This window comes from Notolabrus celidotus, unplaced genomic scaffold, assembly GCF_009762535.1.
Source record: "Notolabrus celidotus isolate fNotCel1 unplaced genomic scaffold, fNotCel1.pri scaffold_302_arrow_ctg1, whole genome shotgun sequence".
In the NCBI taxonomy this organism is placed as follows: domain Eukaryota; kingdom Metazoa; phylum Chordata; class Actinopteri; order Labriformes; family Labridae; genus Notolabrus; species Notolabrus celidotus.
In genome coordinates, this window is record NW_023260136.1 from 21,610 (window position 1) to 37,944 (window position 16,335).

Sequence of the window (16,335 nt, forward strand, 5' to 3'; positions counted from 1 at the left end):
ACTCAGGAATGTTGAATCTTTTGTCCAAACAAAAATAAAAATGTTCCCAAAGTGTTTTAAAAATGATGATCAACACTTTGACCTTGAAGTTTCAGTGAAGCAGAGACACTGAGTAAATGCTCGAAGTTAAACTGAAGGAATACAGATTTTGTTTTTGTGTCGGATTATTTAAAAATCTTGCAGATCATGTTTCCAAAAATAATCTCAGAGTGTTGCACTAGAAGCAGAGAGTCTGGTTATTCTGGTTTGGTGATGCTGAAGAGATCCGCCTCTCGCATACCTGAGACTGAACCTGACTGAAGGATCTTTAGCATGTTCAGATCCAGTCAGACATCATGGAGGCAGGAATGATAATCCTGCTGCTGTTCGCCCTACAGGGGGCCGTTTCCTCTGCCAACTTCTACGGGGACAGCTTCAGCCTCATGCCTCCAGAGAAGCAGGAGGACGGGACGTTTCAGGTTTGGACCATTTCTTTACTTGATCTTATTTTAATGCACAGAATATCCAGATGAATCACAACGTCTGCTGCTGACGAGGTGATCACAGGTGCTCTGGCTTAACTCTGGAATCACTGCTGAAGTTTTAAACACAATGTAAAAACTTCACAGAACATTTTGTAACTTGTGCTCACCGGACGGATCCTTTCTCATCTTTGTTTCCTTCTTTAAAATGTTTTGTAAAAGTCAGCACAAACATTAAAAAGTCAACAACATATTGTTGTTTATGTCGTGTGTTTAAAACACTTCTCTGTTGAATCATTTATCTGTAGTGAAAATGATCTTTAAAGTCTTCACTGACTGAAGCTGCACGTCGTACATGTTTCAATGTGAACAGAGGATTTGATTTGTCTCGTCATGAGGTGTCAGTAAAGTCTGTTAATGCTGTTGATAACTCCCCAGGTGTGTTTGAACAGGATGCTCTGTGACTCCTCAGGTATCGTTCTGCAACAGGTTTTTGTTATTATGGTTTTTGTGTTTTGTGAATGAAACAAAAGACACCAAACCTGGCAGTGTGATGTTTTAGATTCAGGGTTTGATGCTCAGGTTGGAACTTCCCCCGCCTGGGACTGTGCCAGATGACCTGATTAATATAAAGGTGCAGCAACACTTAAAATATGCACATTCAAAACATTGAAGATGTTTCAAATTTTACAGTGACACTTAAGATTAAAAATACGCTTTTATTTTTATTTTTTAATATATTTATTGTGTTTTATGTGGCGAGACAAATACTAATGGTACAATTGAGATAAAATATATATTAAACCAACAACATAATCCCCCCAAAATAAATACACAAAAACAAAAAAGTAAAATAGAATACATGAATAATAAGATAAAGAATACAAAAATAATAATATTAGTAATAAAATGAAATAAGTAAATACACAACACACAACTCAGCATCTTTTTTTTTTTATGACTTTCCATTTTTATTTTGCAAACAAACAAGACAAATCAGCAATAATATATGGTATACATCTGTTTGTAACACATACCCTCTACCCCACCCCCACCCACACACAAAACCTTAACCAAGAGGGTTCAGCAGGTGCTTTCGTCTACAGTGGCTTAGCATATAAAGGAACATAAAAATAATAAGATCCAATTGACAAAAATTTAACAAGAAAACAATAAAAATAAAAATAAAATTACAGATCCACTTTTAAGTTTCACACTTGATCTTCATTCGGGCCTGTTAATCCCATCAAGATACAAACCCCATTTCAGACGATATTTTTCAGTTCTGTCCTGCATCCTATAGGACATCCTTTCATATGCAGCTATTGTGCTAAGTTCAGTAACCCAGTTCAGAAAAGGAGGTTCTCCCGGTGTCTTCCAATTCCTGAGGATAATCTGCCGTCCAGTCATAATAGCCGTTTGTAACCATTCGATCAGAGGTTTTGAAAAAGCAGATAACACTGTAGAATCTCCTAAAATATAGAGCTTAGGACACAGTAGAAATTGCCTTTTTACAACATTAACAATATAACAGTGAATCTTCCTCCAGTACTGATTAACTATGGGGCATGACCAAAGTACATGTATCAGTGTTCCTTCATCCACGCCACACTTCCAGCAAGTAGGCGAATTCTTTAAGCCAAGTCTGAAGAGCCTACTTGGGGTCCCAACTCAGCATCTTTTTAAGTTAATTGGCTTCGTAACGTCCGAGAAACTCAATTAAAGGTGACCATATCTTTAAAATCTGCTTTAATTAGATTCAACCTGTGAACGCCCCCGGCCTTTATTTGGGGCAGGCTTCAAAATGAGACAGGCTTTTAATTATTTCAGAATAAAACTCTTGCCCAGCAGATATGTCAGTAACTTATCCCCGTAATGACCTGATGGGTCTATCAGAGAGGTTTTATATTGTTGAGCCTCGACCTGTATGTCCTTTACACCTCGTCTGACCAGGACAGGAACGGTTCACAGCATGCTGAAAAAAACAGCTTCTTCTTCTTCTGCAGCTAAGAGTCTTGACGGGTGGTTCATTTGATTGTAAAAAGAAAGAAGCAGGATGAGGAAACTCTACCTTCACATGTACCCAGAGGAACATTTTACTGCTCAAGACTTTCCCCCTTTAAGTCTCTGGAGACAAAACTGAGATTCTCACTTCAGCCTCATTCAAGTTTCAAATTGTTCTCATTCGTTTCTCCTAAAATTCATCAGGAGAAATAGTTAAACCATGACATGAGTCTTATTTAAGACTTAAATGAGAGATCTCATTAATGGATCATTTTCCTCTCTTTTTTTAAATATATTTTTGGCCTTTATTTGACAGGACAGCTGAAGAGAGACAGGAAATGTGGGGAGTAGTGAGCGGGGGAAGACGTGCAGGAAATGGTCGACCGACCAGGAATCAAGCCGGCGACCCCTGCGACGAGGACTGTAGCCTCTGTATGTGGGGCGCTTAGACCGCTAGGCCACCAGACAATTGAGAGAGCTCCCTGATTTCTCCACCTGAGCTTGAGAAATACCTGAGAATCATTTCAGATGTTGACCAGATCTCCTTTTGAACAGAAAGGGAGACTAAGCTGAGACTTTTTGCAACTTTTTTTTCTGGAGGCAAGAATGAGAAACAGGAGACATAAGCTATAGTCTCATTTAGTTCTCATTGTTGTCTAGGAGACAGAAATGAAACACTTTTGAGATCTCCTCTCTAAATTTCTTTTCCTCTGGGTTGAGGCGAAAATCAGCAAAGATGCACGAGGTCCCACTTTGTCCACAGGGGGCGCCAAATCCACAAATGTTAGTTCCTTACAGGAGCTTAAAATCATATTGTATGGTAATTCCCCTGAATATGTCAATTTTAAACATAAATGTAAATGCCCACTGTTTCCTGCCAATCTCTTTAATTTATTATTTTATTTATTATTATTATTATTATTATTTACATATTTACTTATTTTATCTGATGCTGTCATAGTTAATTTTATTCTTTGTCTTTGTTAATTATTCTTGTTAAAAAAAGCTAAATTAAATATCTAATTATAAAAAAATCACAATGATTGCTTAATCATGAATAATCACTTTTATAATCACGTGTTTAAAACTCCCAAACAGCCTTTAAATTCAGTCATTATTTACAATATGAAGCAATTCTCAGCGTTTAAATATTCTTTATGAAATGAAAGCTGCTCTGCTGCACCGACGCGTTCTGAACTCTGACTCAGAGGAGGAGACAGCTTCAGAGAGGTCACTCTGTCAGATTCAGGATTTATTATTTAAAGCAGGAGTTTCCAAACTTTTCAGCCCTCCACGCCCTAAATATCAGTGCCAAAGACTCGTCACCCCCCCCTGTCCCCCAAAGGGATTTAATGTGTCTTCATGTAGCTGGTCTGTAGAAAGTGACCCTCCCTATATGAGCATGTGTCTGTGTTTCCTGTGTGTTCTGAATGAACCTGCTGCTACTGATGCTTTAGATCATTAACTGTTCACTAACTCTAAACTTAGGAGTCATCTGGAAACAAAGAAAGGCAGAAAACTCATCACACTTTATATTTTCAAGGTTTTATTTAAAGTTCAGCTTCTATTTCTGTGGATATGTTTTACTATAACCAGTAAAATGTTCTAATTTTAGAGAACTTGTCATTCAACTTTTTTAATTGCATCTTTTCAGTATTTCTTTGTTCACCAGAAGTTATGAAATTATATATAAAGTAATACAAAACCAACACAGAGAAGAAAAAATAAATAAATACAAAATATTGACAATAATAAACAAATACTAATAATTAACTGTACAAGCAAAAAGGAAGATAAACAAGAAAAAAAGGTAAATAAAGCAAAATTATGAATAATAATAATACTAAGAATAATAATTAAGATTTTTAGATAATTAAGATTAAAAAAAAAACATTCTGGAAGACATCTCCTGACCCCCCATTTAACCCCTGATATAAAGGATAACACTGTTACACATTCAGAAATATGCAGGAGAGCAAAATATCCAATCAGTGTCAGTACGGTGTGCAGTCATTCTGAGATCATCGGATTACTGACTGACGTCCAGGAGATCCAGTTCAGTTGTTTTCTGTTTCATACACGTCCTGCATGCATGGAAATATCTTTATGCATGACTGGTCTCAACAGTCCCTTAAATCCATGTCTGCCTGCAGTCGGTCTCTATTTATCAGCTCTGTAGTTCACGTCTTTGATTCAGTCTCAGAAAGAGCGTTGGTTCGTATCATGCATTTACAAGAAAAGTGCATTAACTTTGGACCCTAATTACATCCTGATTAATGATGAATAGTATGAAGCTGGTGCAAGGAAAGTTTGTTATTATTAGATCATAAGTTTGAATGTTTGCATGCCGGGGAACCTGGACCAGTCTCTTCAGAAGCCCTCCTCTGTAGTTTAAAGATATTAAAGGTGACATATCATGCAAAATTGACTTTTTAATGGTTCTTTACCTGAAATATGTTTCCCTGGCATGTCTACAAACCCCCCGAGAATGAAAAAAATCCATTCTGCCCCTGTTCTGATTTCTCCACCTTTCTGTAAATGTGTGCTGAAACCAGCCGTTTCAGACTTCAGTGTTTTTGTTACGTAACAACGCCATCCGGTCTGTAACAGGAAGTCAGAGCTCGGAGCTTGTTCAGCCCATAGACTGTATAAAATACAACTCAACCCCTCCTCCGTTTTTCATTCCCTGCACACATGTGTGCTAACAAGGAGCTTAGGAGGGAGGCATGCTAGTTGTAGGCTGTCTTAATAAACACAAAGGTCGCTTTGACTCCCCACGTCTGCAGATTTGAAGATCTAGTGGATGATTTTTATTTGTCATGGATAAGTGCTAGCGCTAATTAGCATAGCCACATAGCTATAGCTGTAGCTGTAGCTGTAGCTGTGTACCAAGACACACGTCGACATACTGACAAATAAAACAACAAGAAACACTAAATCTGTGACCAATCCTTCATAAAAGGTCCTGCTGCCTTTCTGGCAGAGGTCGGTTTTACTCCCCACGTCTGCAGATTTGAAGATCTAGTGGATGATTTTTATTTATCATGGATAAGTGCTAGCGCTAGTTAGCAAAGCCACATAGCTACATGTTCGTAGCTGTGTACCAAGACACACGTCTACATACTGATAAATAAAACAACAAGAAACACTAAATCTGTGACCAATCCTTCAGGAAGGTCCTGCTACAGGCGCCTCTCCGTCAGGATCAGATTCAGAGGGTTGAAGTAACGTGATCTCTGAGCAGCCGTGTATATTCAGCCAGCATGTAAACATTAGATCAACGTGCTGGACAGCCGAGGCACATCCACTTCCTGAGGGGGCGTGGTCAGAGGGAAAACAGAGTGTTCTGATGAGGAATGAAGAAGAGGGTTTTTCAGGCAGACCAAAATCTGATTTCAAAGTGTTTTTTTGAGCATAAACTTTAAAGACATGTTTTGGGGACCTCTTAGACCAATATATATTGATGAAAAAAGCGTGATATGTCCCCTTTAAAGAAGGTTCACCTGTAAACTACTGACCTGCTTCCAAAGGGGAATGGACTTTTTCTTTACGACATGCTGAGGGAAACACGTGGAAGGAAACCCCAAATCACGCTCTCTGATGAAATAACATCCCCGTGTGTTTGTTGTCCCCGTAGATGACCTTCTATCACAGACTGAACGCCAAAGGGGTCTGTGAGGAACAGGCGTCCTTCGAGTGTGACGGCGCGTCCTGCAGTTTCCAGAAGTCAAAAGCCGTGGAACCAAAAGGGGAAGACATACAGCAGGACTCGTGGTGTCAGTCTGAAACTCACACCATGGCAAACATCTCCACCACTCAGAAGTCCTTCTCTCTGAGGTACGACCGGCTCACAGGGACACAAACAATCAGACTTGTTTTGCACTCATAAAGCGTCTCACGCCATCGATGGTATCTGGGTGACTCAGCTGTGGGCGTAAGCTGACATGCATCCAATGAATGTAGTCTTTAGATGATCCTGGTTCAGGATTTAGTAGTGTTGAAGGTGTTTTCTGCAGTGCTTTTCGACAGCAGGAACCAGGGTCTAAATGTAGTTCCTGGGTAGTTAATCTCCCCTGAAAGGCCCTGCTCAGGGGGTAGTACTTTCCAAAGGTCCAGGAACTTTAGGGGGCAGGGCCTGCAGTGCTGAATGTGATTCTCTTATACCTCCTGAACATCGGTCTTCTCTGAGCCTGATAGTGTGAATGCATCTCTGTCAGCTCCCGGTGTTCCGGTTTTAAAAGTGACCCTGTAAACTGGAGCCCTTCAGCTGAACGTGTCAGTGTTTGTGGAGTTTACACAGCTGTTGAAACACAGAAGGAGTCCTCAGGAATGCATCCTAGTTTAGTTTTTATTCTCCAAATATCCTCATCAGATATTTAATGATCGTCTGAAGACGTTTGTGAGGGATGCATCCGGCTGAGAGTCTCCAGTTAGCAGGGTCGCTCTTTACACTGGAACACCGGTCCATCTCTGACACGGCTTTAAAATCTGTCTTCTTGCTTTAAGTCGAGCGTTTCAGATGTACTGAATCCTCTTTGTTCTCGAGAGCTCCAGTGTTGATTCAGTGAATCCATTTGCACGATCAAAACCAGCACAAGAGGAATCTGCTTCATGCTAACAGGCTAACCTTTGTGTTTCTTACTGCCCTCTGCTGGTCTGCCAGTGTAGTGCAATTGCTTTTTTTGCTTCACCATACGTCACTGGCTTGATATGCATAATCTCTGCAGGACTTCTGTCCTCAGTGGAAACGCAAACAATAGAACATATAATTTGCATAACCACATGTTCATCTTACAAATACCTTATACACACATTCCTCCTGCCTCCTGTCAGGGCGTCAGGCTGCTGCTGGCCGGCTAACCTCGAGGCTAAAACTACATGGAAGTCCCTGGCAGAGCTGGACCTGGGAACCCGATCAGACACACAAGGTCTCAACAGCTGTCCTGTGTCCACCACGGTGAGCTCTTTAAGGTAAAAAAAATCAACTTTATCACATGACCTTTAAATACTACACACTGTACCTTTAAATACTACACACTGTACCTTTAAATACTACACACTGTACACACTGCACCTCTAAAAACTACACACTGTACCTTTAAATACTACACACTGTACCTTTAAATACTACACACTGTACCTTTAAATACTACACACTGTACCTTTAAATACTACACACTGCACCTTTAAATACTACACACTGTACCTTTAAATACTACACACTGTACCTTTAAATACTACAAACTGTACCTTTAAATACTACACACTGCACCTTTAAATACTACACACTGCACCTTTAAATACTACACACTGCACCTTTAAATACTACACACTGTACCTTTAAATACTACACACTGTACCTTTAAATACTACACACTGCACCTTTAAATACTACACACTGTACCTTTAAATACTACACACTGTACCTTTAAATACTACACACTGCACCTTTAAATACTACACACTGTACCTTTAAATACTACACACTGCACCTTTAAATACTACACAATGTACCTTTAAATACTACACACTGTACCTTTAAATACTACACACTGTACCTTTAAATACTACACACTGTACCTTTAAATACTACACAGTGTACCTTTAAATACTACACACTGTACCTTTAAATACTACACACTGTACCTTTAAATACTACACACTGTACCTTTAAATACTACACACTGTACCTTTAAATACTACACACTGTACACACTGCACCTTTAAATACTACACACTGGACCTTTAAATACTACACACTGTACACACTGCACCTTTAAATACTACACACTGCACCTTTAAATACTACACACTGCACCTTTAAATACTACACACTGTACCTTTAAATAATACACACTGTACCTTTAAATACTACACATTGTACCTTTAAATACTACACACTGTACCTTTAAATACTACACACTGTACCTTTAAATACTACACACTGTACCTTTAAATACCACACACTGTACACACTGCACCTTTAAATACTACACACTGTACCTTTAAATACTACACACTGGACCTTTAAATACTACACACTGTACCTTTAAATACTACACACTGTACCTTTAAATACTACACACTGGACCTTTAAATACTACACACTGTACCTTTAAATACTACACACTGCACCTTTAAATACTACACACTGGACCTTTAAATACTACACACTGTACACACTGCACCTTTAAATACTACACACTGTACCTTTAAATACTACACAGTGTACCTTTAAATAATACACACTGTACCTTTAAATACTACACACTGTACCTTTAAATACTACACAGTGTACCTTTAAATACTACACACTGTACCTTTAAATACTACACACTGTACCTTTAAATACTACACACTGTACCTTTAAATAATACACACTGTACCTTTAAATACTACACACTGCACCTTTAAATACTACACACTGTACCTTTAAATACTACACACTGTACCTTTAAATACTACACACTGTACCTTTAAATACTACACACTGTACCTTTAAATACTACACACTGCACCTTTAAATACTACACACTGCACCTTTAAATAATACACACTGTACCTTTAAATACTACACACTGCACCTTTAAATACTACACAATGTACCTTTAAATACTACACACTGTACCTTTAAATACTACACACTGCACCTTTAAATACTACACACTGTACCTTTAAATACTACACACTGCACCTTTAAATACTACACACTGTACCTTTAAATACTACACATTGTACCTTTAAATACTACACACTGTACCTATAAATACTACACACTGCACCTTTAAATACTACACACTGCACCTTTAAATACTACACATTGTACCTTTAAATACTACACACTGTACCTATAAATACTACACACTGCACCTTTAAATACTACACACTGCACCTTTAAATACTACACACTGTACCTTTAAATACTACACACTGTACCTTTAAATACTACACACTGTACCTTTAAATACTACACTGTACCTTTAAATACTACACACTGTACCTTTAAATACTACACACTGCACCTTTAAATACTACACACTGCACCTCTAAAAACTACACACTGTACCTTTAAATACTACACACTGTACCTTTAAATACTACACACTGCACCTTTAAATACTACACACTGTACCTTTAAATACTACACACTGTACCTTTAAATACTACACTGTACCTTTAAATACTACACACTGTACCTTTAAATACTACACACTGCACCTTTAAATACAACACACTGCACCTTTAAATACAACACACTGTACCTTTAAATACTACACACTGCACCTTTAAATACTACACACTGTACCTTTAAATACTACACACTGCACCTTTAAATACTACACACTGCACCTTTAAATACTACACACTGTACCTTTAAATACTACACACTGCACCTTTAAATACTACACACTGCACCTTTAAATACTACACACTGTACCTTTAAATCCTACACACTGGACCTTTAAATTCTGTAACTGCTCTGTCCTGCAGGGTCCCTCAGAACTGTTTCACTTCGTTTCGTCTTCTCGCTCATGATCCAGACGGAGACACAGTGAGATGTGGTTTCACCAAAGAGGCTGTGGTTCCTGCAGGTTTCACTCTGGATGAGGTAATTCATCTAGAATGTTTGAAAGACTCTAAACAGAGAGCGGACTGTGATAAAGCTTGTACCGGTTTCTTCACAGACCACGTGCACGCTGAAGAGCTCAGGTCAGGTGGGTGTTGGCGTCCACGTGTTCGAGTTGATGCTGGAGGACTTCCCCTCCAAAAACATCACCCTGACCTACGCCGACGGATCGACGGTCTTTCAGGACGTCAACAACAAGGACCGGTCCCCTCTGTGCAAAGTGAAGCTGCAGTTCGCCATGGAGAGTGAGTCCCTCTCTCTGATCGAAACGTGAACTGTGAGGGAAGAGAAGACGCTCCATAAACTGTCCTGTTTGTGTTTCAGTTCTCGCTCCAATCCCAAACTGTGAACTGGGACACGTTCAGCCCATGTTCCTGTCTGAGACTCCGTCACATGACGATGTTCTGTACGCCAGCGTGGGGCAGGAGTTCCGCCTTGTCGCCCGAGCACAGGCAAACCACGCCAGGTAGGCGGAGTCTGATAAACCCTGTGATGGAGGCGGGCAAGAGGAGATGGCTTTAACTCCAGGGGTGCATTCTGTAAACGTGTCTGTCGTCTCCTGCAGAATCACAAGCTTCCAGGTGAGCGGTCCTCAGGACATGAAGACGGCGTTCAGTCAGGAGGACTTGGGGAAAGCCCTCCTGACTCAGACCTGGACTCCTCAGAGCAGCGACCTGTACAGATTCATCCCCGTCTGCTTCACTGCAGAGACGAAGGAAGCGTGAGTGCTTCAGAAGAGTCCACTTCTTCATCAAACTAATCACATGTTTGTTTCTGCATTTTAACCTTTCCTTTCTTTTCTCTGCAGCCAATCAGAGATGAGATGTATTGTTGTCATGGTGACCCAAGCGTCCATCATTCAAGGTGTGTTTGTCATCCGTAACAATCTTTGGTTTGTCAGCTCCAGGTTCATAAACTCCTGTTTAATAATACCAATCTGTGTTGTATTATATATCGTTGGAAAGCCTGATTGGTCACCTTTACAGTGAGCTATAACTTGTAAGGATCGTGCTTCTGTGGAATGAGCAAAACAGCTAAACGTGCGGGTAGCACCCCAAATAATGTGCCAAAATCCCCTGCAGTATTCTCCTGCAGTCTTCACTCTTGTTCTGAGTTGTTGGTGGATTGGATGAGTTCACTCTCCCACAGTAAGTAAGGGTTAGTATGGTTAGCAGGTTGTCATGGGAAAGATAACCCAGACAGAGTGAGATAAGACCCTGACGCGAAGTGGTGAGTGACTCACATCTGGCAGCACTCGAAGCTCAAAACGAGAGCGAAGACCAAACGGAGAAGACAGCGGGGGATTTTGTGTAGCTGTGTTGTTAATTCCACGAATGCACAATCCTTCAAGTTCTGCCTCGATGTAAAGGTGACTAATCAGGCTGTCCAACAATATAACATACAACACCAGTTGGTATCATTAAAGGGGAGGATAATTGACCGAAAGAGGACTTTTGGATTGAAGTGATAGTTGTGTTTCGGGGGGATCCCGGTCCGCTCGGCCTCTTTGTGATAAAACCTGAACAGAAGCTAGACTATCGACCTCTGCAGACGTGTGCACTCCTGAGGCGCAACACTGCCGTGCTCTACGGGCTGCAGCTTCAGAGAGACGATAATACACCCAAACTAAAGACTGAGGGACTCTGACGGAGACGATGACGTGTCAGAGTTCACAGAGGAAGAAGGGACTCAACAGACTAAAGGGGAGAGAGGGAGACATCCTCAGATATACATCACTGTGTGATGGGGACCTGTGTTGAATTATAACGTCAGACAACAACCAATGGATGTTGAGATTTGCAAGAAGTTGACTTTGCATGCCTTCGAGCTGATTCTGATCCGTGTGAAGTCACTAAGAGAGAGCAGGAGGAGATCTTCTTTAGAGAATCTAACACGGGAGTAAAATCAGCAAACAGATAAGACACACCCAGAACACGATAAACATGACAGCTGAGTAACACTGGGTTTGTTTTCCAGGAAAGGCCGCCGTGCAGTGCTCCCCCAACAAGATGAATGTGGTTCTGGAGAAAGCCTCCATGCCCGGCATCGACGAGAACTTCCTGCAGCTGAGAGACTCCTCCTGCTCGCTCACCTCTAACAGCACTCACATCATGGGCAGCATGTCCTTCAGCACCTGTGGCACCAAAGTGGAGGTGCAGAGATGTTTACTCTTGGTGGTGATGCTTCCCTCACCATTTCATTGTTTGAATGATTGTGATTTGTCCTGCAGGATAAAGGAGACTTCATCGTCTTCACCAACGAGATCAACTCCTTCGAGCTTCCCAACGAGGTTATAGTCCGCAGAGAGAAGGTCAAGATCGACTTCTCCTGCAAGTTCCCCAAAACCATCAGCATCTCCAGCTACTACTCCCTCCACAAGTCCGACTACATCTTCACCGAGTCCAGCTTCGGCAGCTTCGGCTACACGTTTGAGATTTACCGGGATAAGGACTTCAAAAACAGGGTGCCGGCGAGGGCCTACCCGGTGGAGGTGAAGCTGCTGGAGACCATTTTCATGGGCATTAAGGCTCAGTCCGAGCTGCCAGACGTGAAGCTGTTTGTGGAATCATGCAAAGCGACTCCTGATGACAACCCTGACAACAGCCGCTTCTACAACCTCATCAACAACGGGTAACGAATTCACTGTTAAACTTAAAGTGAGCACGTTAACAATCAAACACAAACCTTAAAGGGATACTTCAGTTGTTTCAAAGTGTGGTCGTATGAGGTACAGTACATTAGTGCTCCTGTTAGCCACAATGAGTGCCGGTGAGCTCTTCCCCTTTAATGAGAACATTCCCAGAGGACCGGCAGGTAAGCTAGGATATGTTCTCTGCAGACGGGGTCGCCTATTTCACGTGATTTCACTAAAGTTGAGAAAATATGTTCCAGGAACTCATCACGGTGCAAATGCATGCACCAGTAGAAACAATTGGAGCTCTTCAGTTTGCTGTCAGTCTTTGTTTTGGGACTATTTTCAGACGCACCTCGCAGACCGGTGTTCTTCCGCTGCATGAGCACGGATACACGCCGATCAGCTGTTTGGATCAACAAGCACGTAGCAGGATCAAGTAGCGGTCTCGGTCTTTAGAGTGAATTAAACTCACTTCTCTGCACATTTAAAAGATGGGACGTTCCTGTCTTTATCCCGGCTGTTCAAACAAGCAGACCTCCTGTAAGGCAGGGAACTCTGGATGATGAGTGATGCAGACTGGAGCCGTATGTGAGCCGCTGCTGGTCTCCTCTGATTCCGAAAGGTCCTGAAGTTGTCACTAAGTCCCTCTCCTGACAGCAGAAGCTCTCTGGGTAGACTCTGATTCACCACCAGGTAACGTGGGATCTCTCCTGCTCACTCGTTAGCACAGAACTTCCTCCCCTCTCTTCTTCTTCGTTGGTACGTTGGGTCTGCATGTCTTGGGTCTGGTTCATAGAGGGATCCTCTTGTGTCCACAGTAAACGGCATGTCATCGTCGCTGTCAGAATCACTCATTTCTGCAGTTTGTAGTTTTTGATCCTAAAAGTGCAGACAGATCCAAACAGCTGATCGGCGTGTATCCGTGCTCATGCAGCGGAAGAACACCGGTCTGAGAGGTGCGTCCGAAAATAGTCCCTAAACAAAGACTGACAGCAAACTGAAGAGCTGCAATTGTTTCTACTGGTGCATGCATTCACACCGTGATGAGTGCCTGGAACATATTTTCTTAACTTTAGTGAAATCACGTGAAATAGGCGACCCCGTCTGCAGAGAACATATCCTAGCTTACCTGCCGGTCCTCTGGGAATGTTCTCATTAAAGGGGAAGAGCTCACCGGCACTCATTGTGGCTACCAGGAGCACTAGTGTACTGTAACTCATACGACCCCACTTCAAAAACACTGAAGTATCCCTTTAAAGGGTCGTGATGTTTCGTTTGAGGCGTTAACGCTCGTGTCTCTTCCAGGTGTGTCGAGGATGAGACGTTTAAAGTCCACCCATCCGATCAAACGTCGTTCAACTTCGAGGTTCAAGCCTTCAAATTTAACGGAAACTTTGACCAGGTAACGATAACCAACACTGATCGGATTTAAATACTTCACCCACATGATCTCTTTGTTCAAGACGAAGGAAAGCCGTGCTGAAGTCATGAGACCAGAATAACCGATAAAGGTGCATTTAGACAAAGTGTTCCGGGGTCTTTTAGGCCCCAGAACTACCTCCCAGGTAGGTGGGAATCAGATCCTTTAAGCCCTGAAGCTGTGGGGTGGAGCCTCCATGGATCAGACCTGGTGGATTCTGGATCAGACTGCGGTCTGGAGTCAACACCTTGAACTCGTCGGGTTCCTCCAGACCTCCTTCTTCCATCGCTCTGTGGTCCAGGTCTGACGCTAACACGTCGGCTGTAGGAGCTTTCAGTGGAGGACGAGCCTCGACTCCAAACGCCCCACCTACACCTGGAACTGTCGTTACACCTGATCCATAACTTAACTTCAACTTTACATGACATGATTCCAGACTTAGCCTCAGGGTCAGGGGTCCTCAGTGCAGGGTGTTAAAGCCCCTCTAAGCCTGAAGTGAAGTCGACTTCTTCCTCTGATGTATTCCTCCTCCCCGCCTCCTGACAGGTGTACATCACCTGCTCCGTCATCCTGTGTGAGCCCAGCAGTCCCTTCTCCAGGTGTGCTCAGGGCTGCCTGAAGGAGCCGGCTCGCCGACGCAGGAGAGGGGTGAGCAAGGAGACGGGCGGCCACTACATTACCCAGGGTCCTTTGCTGTTTATCAGACAGGCTGTCCCTGAAGCTGAAGCGTTTGAAGAGGACTCCATGATGATGGACGGGGATGCGGGTTTGATGATGAAGATCAAGACGCCAGAAGTGATGAAGAACGACACGCTGGATGTGATGAAGAACAGCAGTCCTGCTGAAGGTCTGGCTATCTATCTCTTTATCTATCTGTCTGTCTGTCTGTCTGTCTGTCTGTCTGTCTGTCTGTCTGTCTGTCTGTCTGTCTGTCTATCTATCTGTCTGTCTGTCTGTCTGTCTGTCTGTCTGTCTGTCTGTCTGTCTGTCTGTCTGTCTGTCTGTCTGTCTGTCTATCTACCTGTCTGTCTGTCTATCTACCTGTCTGTCTGTCTGTCTGTCTGTCTGTCTGTCTGTCTATCGACCTGTCTATCTGTCTGTCTGTCTGTCTATCTACCTGTCTGTCTGTCTGTCTATCTACCTGTCTGTCTGTCTATCTATCTATCTATCTATCTGTCTGTCTGTATGTCTGTCTGTCTGTCTGTCTATCTACCTGTCTGTCTGTCTGTCTGTCTGTCTGTCTGTCTGTCTGTCTGTCTTTCTATCTATCTGTCTGTCTGTCTGTCTGTCTGTCTGTCTGTCTTTCTATCTATCTGTCTGTCTGTCTGTCTGTCTGTCTGTCTGTCTATCTACCTGTCTGTCTGTCTGTCTGTCTGTCTGTCTGTCTATCTGTCTATCTGTCTGTCTGTCTGCCTGTCTGTCTGTCTATCTACCTGTCTGTCTGTCTGTCTGTCTGTCTGTCTGTCTGTCTGTCTGTCTGTCTACCTGTCTGTCTGTCTATCTATCTATCTGTCTGTCTGTCTGTCTGTCTGTCTGTCTGTCTATCTACCTGTCTGTCTAACACTGATTGTCATCATGTGTTCCAGTGATCCCTCCGCCTCTTCCTAAAGAAACTGGATGGAGTGAAGGAGAGTGGAAGATAAAGGAGATGATCAGCACCAACATCAGCACCGTCTTCTTCGCCACAGCGTTCCTGGTAGCGCTGGTGGCGATGGCCGCCGTGCTTTATCACTTCAGAAAGAAGAGAAAGGCAGAAGATCGTAAATCTCTGATAGTGTCCGGCTGGAACTAACCTCAAACTAATCTCTCTTTAACACTGTATGATATAATCTAAAGTTTACTCACCTTTCTTCAGTCCGGCCATTAAAAGATCTTCATTAAGGTTTCTCTGTGTGTACATGAATGTGGATTTAAACATGTTTCAGAGTCAGATTGAGTCAGACGTGTCGTACGAGCGTTGGCTGCAGGGAGCTGGGGTTCTGGGAGCTCTTAAAACAATCACAGATAACCTCAACAGAAACACACGACTCAAGTATCCTCAGTATTTATGGTGCGTTCCTCTTCGTCTCGGACGTCAGAAATTTGAGATGCATGTCCGACACGTCCCCTGGAGTCAGAACTTCTACTCAGAAACTTCTGAAGCCCAAGCACCAAATCCAACACGGCTTCTCACCGCATCAAAAGTACA

General features: G+C 42.4%; 1 protein-coding gene across 1 annotated transcript; it reads left to right on the forward strand.

The window, feature by feature from the left end:
* Positions 1-302: 302 nt before the first annotated feature.
* On the forward strand, positions 303-16,032 carry LOC117809478. The gene is made up of 13 exons (XM_034679041.1): positions 303-458; positions 6,103-6,302; positions 7,299-7,436; positions 9,957-10,074; positions 10,151-10,337; positions 10,417-10,558; positions 10,658-10,813; positions 10,901-10,956; positions 12,070-12,245; positions 12,323-12,723; positions 14,033-14,129; positions 14,694-14,994; positions 15,734-16,032. Exons 1-13 carry the CDS (start codon positions 336-338, stop codon positions 15,937-15,939), a joined length of 2,301 nt encoding a protein of 766 aa, XP_034534932.1. The 5' UTR covers positions 303-335; the 3' UTR covers positions 15,940-16,032.
* The last annotated feature ends 303 nt before the right edge of the window (positions 16,033-16,335 follow it).